At 39.1% G+C, this 16410-nt stretch overlaps 3 protein-coding genes across 8 annotated transcripts in view; 2 read left to right on the forward strand and 1 right to left on the reverse strand.

The window, feature by feature from the left end:
• caska (calcium/calmodulin-dependent serine protein kinase a) overlaps positions 1–16410 on the reverse strand; it is a 226006-nt gene that overhangs the window by 77208 nt on the left and 132388 nt on the right. The window lies entirely within an intron of this gene.
• Positions 1834–7045, forward strand: gpr34b (G protein-coupled receptor 34b). The gene is made up of 3 exons (XM_084724341.1): positions 1834–2231; positions 3364–3949; positions 5436–7045. The coding sequence occupies exons 2-3, from the start codon at positions 3402–3404 to the stop codon at positions 6010–6012; spliced, it is 1125 nt and encodes a 374-aa protein (XP_084580467.1). The 5' UTR covers positions 1834–2231; positions 3364–3401; the 3' UTR covers positions 6013–7045.
• LOC146322370 (putative G-protein coupled receptor 82) lies at positions 10509–15272 on the forward strand. Its single transcript, XM_084724340.1, has 4 exons — positions 10509–10633; positions 12305–13131; positions 13673–13804; positions 13920–15272. Exons 2-4 carry the CDS (start codon positions 12310–12312, stop codon positions 14157–14159), a joined length of 1194 nt encoding a protein of 397 aa, XP_084580466.1. The 5' UTR covers positions 10509–10633; positions 12305–12309; the 3' UTR covers positions 14160–15272.

Here is a 16410-nt window from a genome sequence, read left to right on the forward strand (position 1 = left end):
TGTCCAGAAGGGAACCCCAGATATGCAAGATCTCGCAAGAGTGAACATTTTAACTGAAACCATGAAAAATCTTGCAAGAGTAGAACTTCTAGACCCTACCAGCAGACACCAAGAGTGACGGACATGATGTGCCACCACAGCAATCGCGACACCACAAGATGGTGGAACACACAAAGTGGTCGCTGGATTCGTCTGTACCTTTAACCATCTATTGTTGGTTAGTTAGTTAGTAAAACAAGCTTTCTGTGTGTTACGTGTGTTACCTTAAAGTAACAACCTACCATAATGGTGGAGTTATTGTTCAGCAGTAATGGAAAACATTTAATTGCCTCACCAGTTAAAAATTTATCCCATTTGAGAATGAAAAAGATTAAAATTTAAGTATTTTTATGAGCTTGTTTGTCTGGACGTTAACCTCAGGCAACATTGTACCACTGTGTATTACCACTGTAAGTATTTTCCAGTAGCGTTTACATCAACAATCTATCAAACCAAACTATCAAAACCTCCTGAAAACAAGACAGCGAGTCACATTTTACTGTTAGATTTGTGTTGTGATTTAACCATTAAAAACTAAATTTTACTCATCTGTGAATCATTTTTTCCACATTGTAAAATGACAGAATATGATTAAATTTTAAAATTTAAACAAAATTAAATTTTGTTTGACATGTTAAGGGGGAAGATATTCAATGTGACATTACTCCTGAAGGATGGATCAGTGTTTATTGTGGGGTCAACTAAGTCAGTGTTTCCCCAAACTTTTTCTGCAACTCCTATATTCTGTGAGTGGAAATTATTTATTTTATATTGAGTGTTCTAGGTGGCTAAAATACATTTTGCTGCCGACTACCACTGCTTCTCTAAACGGTTGGCGTGTCAAATTCCATCTACTGTCGGTAAAAACACTTCCTAAAAATTAACAAGAATTTTACCTTTATTTAACCAGGCAGGTCAGAACAGATTCTTATTCACAAAGGCAGCCCATGTCAAAAAGTCATAACTATCTCTCTTAAGACATCTTGTCCATGTTGGCCTAAAACTGCTAGCCAATCTCAATTTCCATAAAGTTCCATAAAGTAAAGAGTATTTAGTTTAGTATTTACTCCGCAGCTTATCCTTGTTGTATTTGGTGCTGCTATGTTGCTAATACGGCTATTCCCAGAGGTTCCAATCTTCAAATAATTGTCAATAGTGCCAAGTGAATACTGAATAGCACTTTGGCTTGAAATGCCCATCCTTAATTAAAATACAATTTTGAAACCTTCACTAAAAAGAAGCTTTAGTTTCCCGGCTGGTTAATTAACTTCATGTGTAAATGTGATTTTGCATATGGCAAACACAACAGTGACTGTTAATAATGCCTCTGCTCTGACCCACTGTTTCATAATGTGATGGCACGATTAACATTCAAGAGCAGATATGAGTCCCTCGACCCCTTTGCATTCAAATTTAGCTGGAGACACTGACAGCAGCTAATGTCTCCTGGGTGGCAGTTTAAACCATGGCCTTGCTTAACTCTGAAGGCATTGCTTTAATTACTGTGAGGGCATAAAGTGGTATTTTGGGAGCGTTTTTCTTTCACAGTTGGCTACACTCAGCAGATACCTCCATATTATAATCAGAGCCCAAAGTGGAAAGCATATTGTGTGTATACAAGTGGTGCATGCTCTGTGATCCCACGGCTTTGCCCTCATGTGTGTAATCAGAATGTCTGCACTAAGCCCTGCCCCCTCTCTCTCTCTCTCTCTCTCTCTCTCTCTCTATCTCTCACTCTCTCTCTCTCTCTCTCTCTCTCTCACAGGCCTGACTTCAGCGTAGCGGTTGCAAAGAAATAGGCGGTTGACCAAAGCTTGAAGTCTTCCCTCAATAACATCACCACGTTCTGCACTTCAGCATTTCCCTGTCTAGTTTCGACGGAAAGCTGGGGAGGGCACGCTTCTCACCAAGAGGAAATAAAAGACAGAAGCAGAATCTGCACAGTGCTGTTTTTGATTTCAACACAGAATGTTTGGTCACAACAGCAGAAAGGAGATCATCTTGAATTTTATGCGTCTTTCCAGAAAAGCACATTTTGGATAGTCTTCCCTACATTTTAAACTCGAGGGAATATACCGGAGTTACTCTGAGAAAAAGAACAGGACCACAAAAACAAGTACATTTCTTCAGCACAGAGTGGGTGTGCAAGAACAAGCAAGAGCAAATGATTTTTAGTGCACTTCAATGATTTGGTGAGTACTTTGACAACTTTCACTTTGAAATATCAGCAGCATCTTTTAGTTTGTTGGTAGGCTGCAAGATAAGGGATGCATGCTGTGAGCGAGGGATGCTCTTCTTTAACTTTGAGTTACTTATTTTTTGATAAGAGCTACTTGCTACTTACTTGGTTGGGTATGTTTCAACACTAAAACTTTACTACAAGTTCTGTGCGCCTGCAGACTTTGACATCATTCATATCACAAAGAAAGTTAAGATCTGTTAACTTGCAGTTATCAATGTTGTTCTTCTGTGGTTGTCCAACTTTTGTTGGTAGAGTAGTCGGCTGGTGTTATATTTGCTAACAGACTGTCTGAGTCCGGTGGACCACCATGGGACCTATCTGCAGAAAAAATATGAACCATATTCTATGGCAAGAAACGAATTATTTTTTGATCCTGTTTGAACTGTGCCACAATTTACACATATGATATTTGTAAAGTTAAAAGATTAGTTTAAAGACAAGAAGTTACCATTGGTGGTAGGTTTGTCATAGTTTAGTTTAGTCTTGTGTGAATCTGCTCAGTGAACCACATCTCTTGTCTTTCACAGTATACATAATCAATGCCAATTTCTCTGCCACTAGTAACATTATCTTACCTGAAGTGTTTTATCCAGCGTCTCCTGATGCTTTGATCAGCTGTGAAGGGAAAAAACGAGCAAGACCTCCTGTTGTTTGACTACATTCCGGTACAAAAGCACACAGGCATCATAGCTTCAGCGACTAACAGTTTTTGGAGGGAGAAAGTCCTGACGTCACTCACATGACTTGTGTAGTCTTTCTAATTACACATTTTCACAGTCTGATACTTCAAACGCCAATTTTCTTGACTTGTAAAGTTATGTTTTAAATTGACAAACATCACATGTGTGGTTCGTTGTACAATTCAAACAGGATCAAAAAATACTTTGTGTCTTGCCATTGACAACCATTCATATTTTTTCTTAAGTTAAGTCCCATGGTGGTCCACTGGAAGGGGTGTGACTTAGGCACTCATTGAGGAACAGATTAACAGCAAGGACACACACCCACACTGAGACAAAGTTTCTCACGTGAAGCCAAAATCCATATTAAATATTTCACTTTTATTTCCCTCCCATTTGCAGGGAAGGCTCAAAAAAACCGCGACCAAGAACTCTCCACCATGGCTTCCACAACCACCTTCCTGACTCCAAACAGCTCCCTTTTTCTCAGGAACATAAAGACCAGTGAGAACATGACTACACCTTGCGTGGATCATAGTGCCCTGCAAAGCCCGTTGGCGGTGCTCTATTCAATAATCTTTGTCCTGGGTCTTGTTGGGAACCTGGTGGCTCTGTGGGTTTTCTTCTGTGTTCACTCAAAGAAGAACTCCGTGCGGGTGTTCCTCATAAACGTAGCTTTTGCAGACCTGCTGCTGGTGGTATGTCTGCCCTTCAGGATCCTCTATCACAGCCAAGGTAATGTCTGGACCCTGGCCCCCACCTTGTGTAAAGTAGTGGGCAACCTCTTCTACATGAACATGTATATTAGCGTCACGCTGCTGGGGTTGATCAGCGTGGATCGCTACCTGAAGATCCACCGTGGCGCAGGGGTGAGGCACAGACTGCGGTCCACAAGGTGGAGCACCGCCCTCTGTGCAGTCATCTGGATTGTGGCTTTTGCCTTGACTTCAGTGCTTCTGATGTCAAAGAATCACTCAGAGGAAAACAGGTTGTTAACACCTTCAAACTTTCTTATCTATTTATTTCTTATCTTTTCTTATCTATCTTGCTAGCCTGGGAACCAGACGAATCTGCAAGCTCATGTTTTATTTACTCTTGCGTCATCTCTCCACCCTCCTGTTCGGATACATTTCCACCCCACCAGGATATTGTTGGGCCAATCACAACCATTCATTTAATATGAGGCAGGTTTTAAATGATGATTGACAGAAGAGCATCAAAGTCATGTTTCAAGGCTGTCAAACTAAGCAGTGCTGGTAAAATATGAATCCAGATTCTGTTACTGCATTGCCTAATTCCCCAGCTAAAATGAAGAAAGATGCAAATTCGAGAACCAGAACTAACCCACCACCCGCCTTTAATTTCAAGTCAAATCAGCACACGCACAAACGCAGGTCCCACAAACTGACCCACACCTGTGATTAAACACACAAACATCACCACTGACTTGTCACTTGCTTGTGTTCTTAACTGGTACAGCGCCTGTACTGAGCCAAGCCTGCTATCAAAAACTAATTAAACTTTTTACAAGAAGCAAAGCCACTGACAACATTATTCTCACTTTGAGCATACCAAAATCCTCCCAAACATCAATGTCTAACTTGGAATTGGAATTTGAGAAACTTCCTGATTGAAAAGAGATTAAGGACCGCACCAACTTGCATATGTTGCTCAGCACTTTGTCATAGCTTTGTAGCTCTATCCAAGTGCATCCAGGGGCATTTTAGTCTGCGCTTACCTTGGAAATCAGATGTGAGAGCCCATGTTTTCATTTGCTCTGGCAGATATGCCAAAATACCACCACTCTTGGATCTGATCGGGCCAGTCACAACCGTTTATCTAATACAGTGTGGCATAGGTTCTATATGATGAAAGATGGAGGAGCAGCACTGGTACAGATTTGAAAAGTCACATGTCACACATTTCGCTGCTCTGACTGGCTGTAGGCCTGTCCAATTGCATCCGGTCAGCAGATCCGTCCAGCACAATGCCTCAAGATCACGAAACTTTGATCAAATTGTCAAACCAGGCAGTGCCGATCAAACAGGGATCAAGACAAAATTACTGCATTAGGTGTTTCTCACCTAAACTGTTTTCAGAAACATATTTTAGTGTGCTGTTTAGCTGTGAGATAAGAAATGTTGTAACCAAGCAGCTGCCATTTTGGGCACTGCTTGGAAATGGACCAAGGACTACTATGATACACTGCTGTGATTGGTTGTAGGTAACGTTACATTGCTCTGATTGATGCTTGCATCCAAAGACATTTTGGTCTGCATGGGTTGATAACGCTCCTTGGAAATCAAAAAATGAATTGAGAGATTTCAGACTAAGCATTAGTCATTGCATTAGTCTGAAGATGCCAGAAAATTAAGTGATCTGATACCAGGCTAGACTCTTTCTGTTTTGGTGAAAAATCTCAGCATGTGTGATGTGAGCAGTTTGAGCTAACACAATGTGTTTGTCGTCTCTAGGTGTTTCCACTACAAGCAGCTCCGAGAATCACAGTGGAAAGCCTACATCAACATCTCTGTGTTGGTTCTCTTCTGGCTCGTATTCATCTGTCTTGTGGTGTCATATGGAAAGATCGCTCTCAAGCTTCTAAGAACATCACAAGAGAAACCAGGTCTGCCCAATGCGCCACACTATGCTAGAACCGCCAAGAAGTCCTTCTTCATCCTCTTCCTCTTCACCATCTGTTTTGTACCCTATCACATGGTCAGGGTGTTCTACATAAAAACCCAGATCACAGAGACTCCATGTTTCTGGCAGAGTGTGGCTGACAAAGCCAATGAGGTGGCTTTGCTCTTCTCTGCCCTCAACAGCTGCCTAGATCCTGTCATGTACTTCCTGTTGTCCTCTTCAGTGAGGAAGGAGGTGCTGCGCTTGGTGAGCAACATGTTCTGCATGCGAGATGTTGCTGCAGTCAGTGGGAGCAGCTCCACTGCTGAGATGGACGGTAAGAATGGGAGGACTGACAGAGGACAGGAGAACGTTATCCTATGCTCCAATCTGAAGACAGCAAATGAATCCACCCCAGCTGGGGTGTAGAGGTACTCAGAGACACTGAGCCTCCATTGTTACAATGTAAACATGACAGCAACTGCAGAGGTAGTGGGTGGTAGCAGCTCCAAAGAGAGTGAGGTCGACTGACACAGAATCCACAAATACCCCTTTTCCACCAACATGGAACTGTTCCAGCTCACGCACCAAATTTTGAACCATTCTGAGCTTTTTAACCAAAAATAAATAGGCTTGGAACCCAAAAACTTGGCTCCCAAAAAACAGCATTTTTTTCTTTCTGTGAGTGTGCACCAAATCGATTTTGTCATATTCTACAAATTGTTTTGCAGCGCCCTCTGTTGATGATGCATCATTAATTACAATGGCTCCACTCAGAACTGGTGGAAACAGGCTGGTGGAAAACTTTTTAAGTGGAGAAGTGGTAACAGAAACTCATTTTTACAGGGGTATGCTGAATTGTACATCTTTTCATCAGTAGTGAACAAACGCAACAGACAGACTATCCTGTCTGAGCAAAGAAATAATCCTTATAATATTAGTAAGCTAAACTTGTACACTGATTGAATTGTTTTGCTAAGATTTGCTTTGTTAATTGTGTCATATTGCTAACAATTTCCCTTCATTTGAAGCAACAACCGTCTATTAAGCTATGTGGTGAGATTAGAGTGGGTGGATAACAGCAGCCTGTACTGTATGGTACAGGTGGTAACAGGATTGGATGAAGCCGACAGACACATTTGATGGTTGCATCTTGTACACAGTTTTATTGTGGCTTCATGATTTAGCAGCTATATGCACAGGGTAGCAGAAAACTAGTGGCTATGATACTGACTATGTGCAGTATATTTCTGACAATTAATTGGGTCTACTGATCATTTTCAATCACACATAAATGCAAACATAAAAAACTGTTGTTTTTCCCCTGTCAGTGTGGAGTCACAGTTTGTCTAGTTTGTCTACCCACAAGGATGAGACAATACTTTCACATACACATTACTAAATAAAACTGTGTTCTGCTGATGTGATTATATCACTGCATGAGGTAATTTAGCTTTGTGAACAACAACAGGTGTTGAGTTTTTTATGTCTGGATGGACACATTTTGTTTTTAAATTGTGAAAAAGTCTTGTGTGCACAATTAAACTCAGATTCCACATACGAATAAAAACTAACAATTATTTTCATGAGGATTCATTTGTCAGTTATTTCTCTATATTGAAAACTTCCAGGTTGTGTATGTTTCTCATATCTACTCATAGTGGACAAAAGTATGGGTCTGCAGCCATGCTAGGAGCTCTGTGAGGCTGGACTGAGGTACTGTGGTGTTTTAAGCAAAAACACAGCCTTTTAAGATTAAAATTCAAGCACTTTTCAAGCATTTTCAAGATACCTAAACCAAAAACCGGTAGACTCTTAGAGCCTTTATCATCACATCTATATTCTGACGCCAAGCCAAATGGAAAAAAAAAGTAAGAACTCATTTCATTTTGGCACCTATGTCAGTCTAGCTGACTCATCTGCTGTGAGACGCAAGGAAACAAACAAATGACGATGGTATTGTTTCACTTCAAATACCAAAAGATTTTTCTTTTCATGAGTGTGAAGATGAAACAACAGATTATTATAAACATTTCAGTAGTATTTTCCAAAGTTTTAAGACTTTGCACAAACCCTGACACAAGCATGACATCATGCTCATAGAGACAAAGTTACCATATACAGTAGAGCTGCAACAATTAATCAATAATCAAGTCTGAAATTAATCATCAGCTATGTTGAGACTTGAATATTTTCTGGTTTCTTTACTCCTCTCTGACAGTATACTGAATATTTTTGAATTGTGGACAAAAGAAGACATTTAAGGACGTCACCTTGGACTTTATGACACACTGATCAACATTTTCTGGCATTCTGGAACGAGCAACCAAGCATTAATCAAATAAATTAATGGAGAAAATGATAGACAGATTAGTCAATAAAACAAATTTTACAGAAAAGACTTGAAAAATAGATCCAAACAGATGATGCATGTCCATCCGTTTCGACTTATTTTTCAACTGACAAGATTGTGACAGGAATAATTAATTGATTAACTGTTTTGAGTAAAAACGCATTTTAAGGAAAAACACAGTCCAATTCTCTGATTTCAGTTTCTCAAAGGTGAATATTTTCTGGTTTCTTTACTCCTCTCTGACAGTAAACTATCAACAAGACATTTAAGGATGTCACCTTGGACTTTGATCACATTTCATCTCACATCAATATTTTTCACCATTTTGTAACATTTTATGGACCAAACATCTAATCAATTAATCAAGAAAATAATCGTCAACACGACAACAATGAAAATAATTGTTAGTTGTAGCTCTAACAGATGTTTAACATGTTTAATGTTGACCACGTTCACCATCTTAGTTTAGCCTGCTAGCATGCTAACATTTGCTAATTATCATTAAACGCAAAGTACAGCTGAGGATGTTGGAATGTCATTAGTTTTACAGATGTTTGGTCATAAGCCAGTAATAATGGACAAAGAAATTTTGATCTGATGATGGTGCTGGCTGAAAAATCAGAGGATCGACAAAGATATTAGGATTTATTCTCTGGGGAACATGTCTGTCTATTCAAACTTCAATGCCAATCCATCCAATAGTTGCTGCTTTCAGTCGGGACCAAAGTAGTGGATCAACAGAACGTCAAACCAACACTGCCATCCACAGACCCATGCTTTTAATTTTGTCCCAAACCCAAAAATATTAAGAGCAGCTGCAAACAGTGACACTGGAGAAGCTGGAACCAGAGAGTCTTTAGACTCTAGAGTTTTTTCTTCTTTATTAATAACTATTAACTCATTACTAAAATGGTTGTTTTTTAACCCTGTAGGGTGAGGGGAGGTTAGAGACTTTTTGGACTGGGGTAATTCCAGAGTTTTCAATTTTTAATTTAATTTTTCTTTAGCATGCTAACATGAAGTTGTTGTATTTTTATGATTTATTATTTATTTACAATGTATTTGTTGTGTATAGTTTCTGTTTTGGAGTATCATAAATAGAACTACAAATACCATCTCATCATACAACCCTGTGCTGTGAAAGGATCCATAAACTAAAATTAACCTTGTAAATGATTAGGCTACATACAAAAGAAAACAATGCACATTTAAAATACTTTCACAGTTGCTTAAGACTAAGGTCACGTCTCTCACTGGACAGACAGCCAATCATTCTTGAGGATAATGAGATGGCGCCTGCAGTGGCCAATCAGATTTCAAGGGTGGCCAGTGCCCCCTGTAAGAAACACCCCTGTCTAGAGCTGCATAATCACTTGATCATTTCAGTTCCAGAGGAAATCCTGAAACTGATCAGGGCTGCCTTTTGTGAAGTCAAACAATTGTTGTTTGTTATTTGTCACTGTATTAATCCAGCGTAACCAGTGATAGAGCAGCAACCACAATCAGAACATCTGGATCATCAATGCAGGATTTATTTATTTAAATCCATGTGCTGCCGGAGTAAAACAATGGACCAGTGTGTGCCCCTACAGAAACCCTTTTTCATCTCCATTTATACAGGAAAGAAGATGGCAACTTTGCAGACGACATCAAAGGCTGAACTTTCATAAGAAATTATGATAGTGATCAGAAGCTTAGAGAGAGCCCAGGAGAGCGGTTACTAGATGAAAGCACAGGGCTTTACTGACAAAATAACACTCTACTCGCTTTTCATATGTAAAATACATGTTCTCCTACTAATGACTGTATCTAAACTGTATGCTGCATCTTACAAAACATATTCCAGTATCATGCAAGTCATGTTTTTTTTTATAAATGAGAGTTTAAATAGCTCTGTGTCAATCAATGAAGACTGTATGATGACAGGCTTGACAGCTAGAACTAGAACAGTAGCGCCACCCTAAGGCAGAATAAATATAGACAGCATTAAGGAACAGAAATCAACTTATCACTTCTATGTAGATAAGAATAGCCGAGAGGGACAGAGAACTTTGTTGCAAAGCAAAAAGAAGTGTGTTTGAGTGGAAAGACAAACATTTAGATTTAAAATATATTTACTCAAGTACAATTTTGGGTACTTGTACTTTAGTTGAGTAATTCCATTTTATGCTTCTTTATACTTCAGCCACATTGATCTGAAAGCTTTGGTTAGTAGTTACTTTGTATATTCAGATGAATAATACAAAATATAATATATAACATATACATTCTAGTGTAATATTATGGATAAGAATGAGACTTTATTGATCCCTTAGTGAAATTCACAAGCCACCAGGCAGTACATATACTAAAAATAACTTTTACCAGCTGCAAGATTAAAGTAATGTCTGTAGCTCTTTAACATTTGGTTTGATTTTTTATTTTTCATTAAAAACATATCAAATCTTGAAAAGGAGGACTGAACAATGCATCTTAAACTGCTCACATATTAATAAAATTATGCAGTGTTGTCAGCATGCACCACACTTTACCACACCCCAAAAAAATGCTGCTCCGCAAATAAAGAAGAGAAGAAGCAGGAAGCTACAGTGAAGCTTTGTGTCGAGCTGCTGTTGACTTCATCTGACAATATTTCATTTAAAGGAGCGTTGCTGTTGTCGATTCCTTTGAATGAACTCATCTGAGCTCCTGTCAGTGGTACGTATAACACCAACATGAACGGATCTATGTGTGATCACACACTATTTAAATAGAGCACTTATTATCATTTGCATTGTTCAATTTAATGACTTCTTACATCTGGAACAAATGACTTTTTAAGGTGTTTAATCATCACTTAAAAATAGACTTAGATGAACCTATGGTGTATGTAGTTAAAATATTACATAACATCACATAAGTTGGCACTTGCCAAAAGTGACTTCTGTTTCTTCTTTGAATGAACAAATATAGAGAGCAATTAGAGGTTTAGTGTCTTGTTCACTGACAAAAGAGGACGAGTGAGGGGTGCAAATGAAAAAGAAAATAAATGTAAATTTGAAAAAAAAAAATACAGAATCATGAAATATGTTAAAGGTTTTGTAGGTTCCTGTTATTTGTGTGTTTATTCTCAGAGTGACACAGAAAGCAGTTTTAGGAGAATTACTTTTTTGAGAAATGTGTGTCTGTTTAGACTCAAACTTGCACACAAACATATATACAATCAAACACAAGCAAGATCTTTACAGATGACAGCAGGAGGCTGCCTGTGCATGGTTGTATGAGCTACTTATCCATTGTCAGTGTATTACCTACAGTAGATGGCCGTTGGCACAGCACTGATGTGCAGTAGGAAAAATATAGAGTGAAACTAAGTTGAATGAACATGATTTATCTAGGGAAAATAATCAAACGAGTTTTCTGTTGCTATTGCTCAAATTCTGATCAGGATTCTGATAAGATGTAAAAGATGTAACAAGATGCGACAATAAAAAAAGACCATGCAACGAGACAACAAATGACATAACAAATAGAAAAACACAATGTAATAAGACAAAAAGTGACATAACAACAAAAATGATATAAGACAAAAGATGAAAAACAACATAAGATGAGAAAAATGTACAAAGACAAAAAAACGACATAAGATGAGAAAGATGTAATAAGACGAAAAACAGTAACAAGACAAGGAAGATGTAACAAGACAAATAACAGTGTATAATAAGATGTAAGAATGAAAAGACAAAATATTATGTAAGAGATGTAACAAGAAGCAGTGATAAAAAAAGATGAAAAACGATGTAACAAGTAGAAAAACAGGACATAACGACAAAAAGTCACATAATAAGATGAGAAAGATGTAACAAGACAAAAAAAAACAATAAAAAAAGACAACAAGATGCTACAAGAGCAAAACTGAGACCAAAACTGACGTAAGTAATTTGGTCTATAAAATATCAGAAAATGTTGAAAAATGTTGATCAGTGCAAAGATGACGTCTTCAAATGTCTTGTTTTATCCACAACCCACAGATATTCAGTTTTTCCTTCAAAAATGACTCAAACCAATTAGTCGATCAGTCAATCAAAATAGTTGCTGGTTAATTTATTTAAAAAAAACAAACAAACACAAACACAAATTTGAGACTCTATGTTTGGTCAGTTTTTTCTTGGTGGTACTGAAAATTATATCAAATATCAATATTTTTCAAGGTATCATATCAAAATGAAAAATTCCAGTATTGTGACAACACTACTGTCAGTAATACACTGACTATGGATAAGTACCTCGTATCACCCTCCTTCAAAAAACCTGAACTATCCCTTTATTTACTTACTGAATGAATGTTTGTTCCTCTGTCTTTTCTCATTTATCTTTGTGCGCTTACAGATCAGATGGAGCAGACATCGTACACTTTGCCACCCAATAATGCTTCCTCCTCTGCTCTCTGCCCCACCGCCGCCACGCTCTTCTTTGTCCCCACTCTCTACACACTCCTCTTCCTCACCGCTCTCCCAGGCAACGTACTATCTCTGTGGGTGTTCCTCCGGTGCATCTCCAAGACCTCCCCCACCCACGTTTACCTGTTCCACCTCAGTATCTCCAATCTGATGTTGTGTCTCACCACGCCCTTCCTGGCAGCCTATTACGCACGGGGCTCAGTCTGGAGGCTGAGCGACGTCCTGTGTCAGCTGGTCCTGCACGGTATCACCCCACTGCTCCACATCAACATCTACCTAAGCCTCATGATGCTCACGTTGGTGGCCTTCTCCCGCTTCGCAGTCCTTATCCAGCACACCCACGCCTCAAGGCCAAGCACCTGCACAACACTGCTCCCACACGGCTTCTTCGCCCATCTCACGCGGGCGTCCTTTGCCAGCAGGGTGTGTGCCACAGTGTGGGTGGTGGCGATAGGGGGCATTGTGCCTGTGTCCGTTTACTACTCAGTGCATGAAGCCTGTGCAGCCGGTGAGAATGGACAGGCCAGGAAGGCAGGACATGTGGAGGTGTGCTACAGCCCTGCAGTGGAGCTGGGGGGCAGCGTGACCGCAGCTGTCACTGTGACTCCTATAATCATTTTTTTTGTGTTTTACCTGCTGGTGCTGCTGTCCTACATGACGGTGCTGAGGCATATTGAACGCTCACGACGCAACACAAACGTCACCACCTCCCAGAGCCTTCTGGCTAGGGTGCTCCGAAACATTGTGGTCATCCAGGTAATACACGAGTACGGCAATCCAAATAATGAGTTGGAGACATAGGTGGTATAAATAGGTTGAAATCCTATTTAATATACAATCTATGGTTGAAGGGAGTTGTTTCCCTCCGCCTCCTCCCCAGCCAGACTCGGGGAAACTCAGGCATCCTGCAGGATCACTGCAGGAGTGCAGGGCACTACAAGTTGATCAGGTGTTTAGAACTGACAAATGTCTGATAATGTAATGTTAAGTCTGTTATCCTGAAAACAAAAGCCCACTGCTCTGAAAATATACACTCTGGACAACAAGTTAAGTGGCTGCCTGCCAAACTCCATTAACATTTTGCTCAACTTAAGCCTTACAAACATCTTCTCCTTCTACACAATTATTAATGACTTCTTACGACTTATAAACACACACTTACTCATATGACCAAAATTCTGCATTAATTTGAACTCTAATTAATGTAAAACTACTTAATTAATTACTAATGAATGTGAAACTTTCCAAAATAATAGCCAGAACTGTCATGTCTTTTTTGTTGACTTTCTTCTTCAAGGTTGTTTTTTCAGTTTGTCTGCTGCCATTCCATATCTTCAAACCCATCTTCCTGACTCAACTCCATTATCACCGTCAGCTGACATATTCACCTAGTCCCAGTCACTGTCATCCACTCTCCACTTTAGTTGAGGTGACTAAAATCCACCTTAATTGGAATAAACATTATTCTATATTGATTTATAGCAGCTTGTGTGGCCACATAGAGCATATTTATAATGATGTGTTTCCTTCTCCTATTTCTCCAGCTGAAGAGCTGCCTGTTGCTTCTGACTGCACTGAGAGCTTCAACTGACCCTTTGATGTACTTCCTGTTAGACAAGACCTTCCGCCATCAAACCTTCAGACTTTTGAGAAGTAACCAGAACAACTCAAGCAGACAAACGTGTTCGTCAGTTACGGGAAGTGCAAATCAGAAGGTTGGACAGTTGGGGGATGTAAATATGGCTACTGTGACTGCAGATTTAAGTCATGAAAACATTCTGTAGCTTGCAGAAGCTTGATGTTGTAATGTGCAGTAGGGATGATAACGATTAATCACTGATCAAATAACTGGTCGCTAAGAACTGGGTCGATCGAATGAAACTTACTTGATCTAGCTCCAAATAAAGATCTGAAATGCTAGATATTATTTTCCTGAGCACGCTCCACGTTATGCAATATTCAAGTATATGTAGGCATTTATGTCTATATATGTACATGTATATATGTTTCATAGACAATATTTTGTGGTGGGAAAAAACTGACTGGTATTGTTTGGTATAAATGAAAATTTTCTTCTTTTTAATAACAATCATTTAATTGATCATTAACATTACCAATAATTGATAAAGCAAAGTGCTTACAATTTGCAACCCTGATGCGCTGACATCCTGGTAGTTGAGGGGTTGACATTCATTCTCTAAAGACTGCAGTGTACACAGTGCGATTGTAGCCCGGGACTGCTGTCGCATGTCTCATCTTTTTTAATGCGACACAATCGATGGGAATAAAAACATCATTTTCAAGGAAAGTTGTAGAGCAGCCATCATGTGCAACAGCAGGCTATAAATATTTGATGTCTATGTGTCATAAACCTTGTTCAGTAATTGTACATAAATTTTTGATGAAGGAGTGTGTTTGTGAAGAAGGTGTGTGAGTCTGTATTGGGAGAGTTTTCAAGAGCACAATGTTCTGTGAAGTGTGGCCCCTGCAGATGTGTGTACCCCGAGGGGCCTTGGCTTTTCAGACTGAAGCAGACAGCCAAGAGCAGGGAACATCCATTTGCATCCTTACCCAGATTTTTACTTTTGTTTCAAGACCTGTCTCTTACTGCCTTATCTTTGATTGATGTTCAATTTTGGCATCTTTCTAGGAGAATGTTATATTATCCCAGGAGCCCTGTTTCCAAAAGTATCCCAAATTCTAGCTGAATTTGGAGTAAATCATGTTCATGAATGCTTGTTACCATCTGCTACTGTTATGTGAATATTAGGAGTTGGTTCAGTACAGTAGGTGTTGTCAACTCTCCAGGTAGAAAACCACTAATAATTTTTCAGAGGAAGAGGGCACAACAAGATCATGCAATTAAATAAGTGTCAGTCAAAGCTCAAATGGTGAAAAACAAACATGATCAAAATATGGTATTTCTTTTTCATTTTTCATGTATTAAAGGGAATCTCCAAAAAATGAAAATGTAATCATTATCTATTCACCCTCATGCCAGTTGAAGGTCAGGTTTAATTTCTTAGGTCACAAAACACTGCTGGAGCTTCACAGGAAACAGTATTGCCTGATGTAATCAAAATCTCGCAGCAGAAACAGCTGATCAGTCCTGCGAGTTAAATACACCTCAAACAAAGAGCAAGTGTACTGGTGCATGGTACATGGTGACAAGGCAAACTAGATGAGCAGATTGATCGACTCAGAGCTTCTATTCTCTCAATTATGACAGCTGGTTAGTAAGAGAACAGTGAGAGGAGGGATTATAGTGAGTCACTTTGATCTGAATCTGTAAAAATAGACGTACAAGACATACCTGAACTTTGGCAATACCGAGCACAGATCTGATACCAGTGCCTTAAATATGTAAGCGATAATGTACAGGGACCATGCCATTATGGAAAAATAAACCCTAACGGGTCGATGCAGGAACCCGTCGCATAGCAGAAGCATGCTTTATTTTGCCATAATGACTTCTAAGTCTGTTATACATCGCAAGGGTAGAGAAATAACAGACCTCAGAATGCTGTAATTGACCAAGAATCAAGTATATTTATATGTATGTATGTATATATATATTTTATAAACAGCTGCATACTGCTAACCTTGTATGGATGTGATATGTTTGCTACATGGATTAAAGAAAAAAAAAAATATCTTCTGACTGAAATTTTTTGGGGGCTAAGTCATATTCTTCATCCACAATTTGAGACCAGCTAAACAAATAGCAGGTGTCATATTAATACACATACCATTGCTGCTGTTCTCTTATGTGGCCAACAAATGGTAAGAAGGCTTTCCTAAAATTTAAAGACCAACGGGGTTTGAGGGGAAGAATTGCTAGTTTGCTTTTATGTAATTTCAAAGCTTTTTTCAATCTGTGAAATAAATGAAGTTTTCATAATGTCTGAATAAAAATACTTAATTTCAGAATGAATGAAATCTCGATCAACAAAATGTGTATGTGTAATTCAGTCAAATTGTAGTAATTATAACCCCCAACCCTGCACTGCTCTGGTGCTGCTGCAGCAACTTCAC

This window comes from Lutjanus erythropterus, chromosome 8, assembly GCF_056507025.1.
Source record: "Lutjanus erythropterus isolate fLutEry1 chromosome 8, fLutEry1.hap2, whole genome shotgun sequence".
Lineage (NCBI taxonomy): Eukaryota > Metazoa > Chordata > Actinopteri > Lutjaniformes > Lutjanidae > Lutjanus > Lutjanus erythropterus.

What these genes read in the sequence shown, in the direction of transcription:
- gpr34b (XM_084724341.1), top strand. Translation starts at nt 3,402, where the DNA reads ATGGCTTCCACAACCACCTTCCTGACTCCAAACAGCTCCCTTTTTCTC. An exon ending in AATCACTCAGAGGAAAACAG is followed by an intron (nt 3,950 to 5,435) that starts GTTGTTAACACC and finishes TGTCGTCTCTAG; the next exon opens with GTGTTTCCACTACAAGCAGC.
- LOC146322370 (XM_084724340.1), top strand. Translation starts at nt 12,310, where the DNA reads ATGGAGCAGACATCGTACACTTTGCCACCCAATAATGCTTCCTCCTCT. An exon ending in GAAACATTGTGGTCATCCAG is followed by an intron (nt 13,132 to 13,672) that starts GTAATACACGAG and finishes TTCTTCTTCAAG; the next exon opens with GTTGTTTTTTCAGTTTGTCT. An exon ending in CACTCTCCACTTTAGTTGAG is followed by an intron (nt 13,805 to 13,919) that starts GTGACTAAAATC and finishes CTATTTCTCCAG; the next exon opens with CTGAAGAGCTGCCTGTTGCT.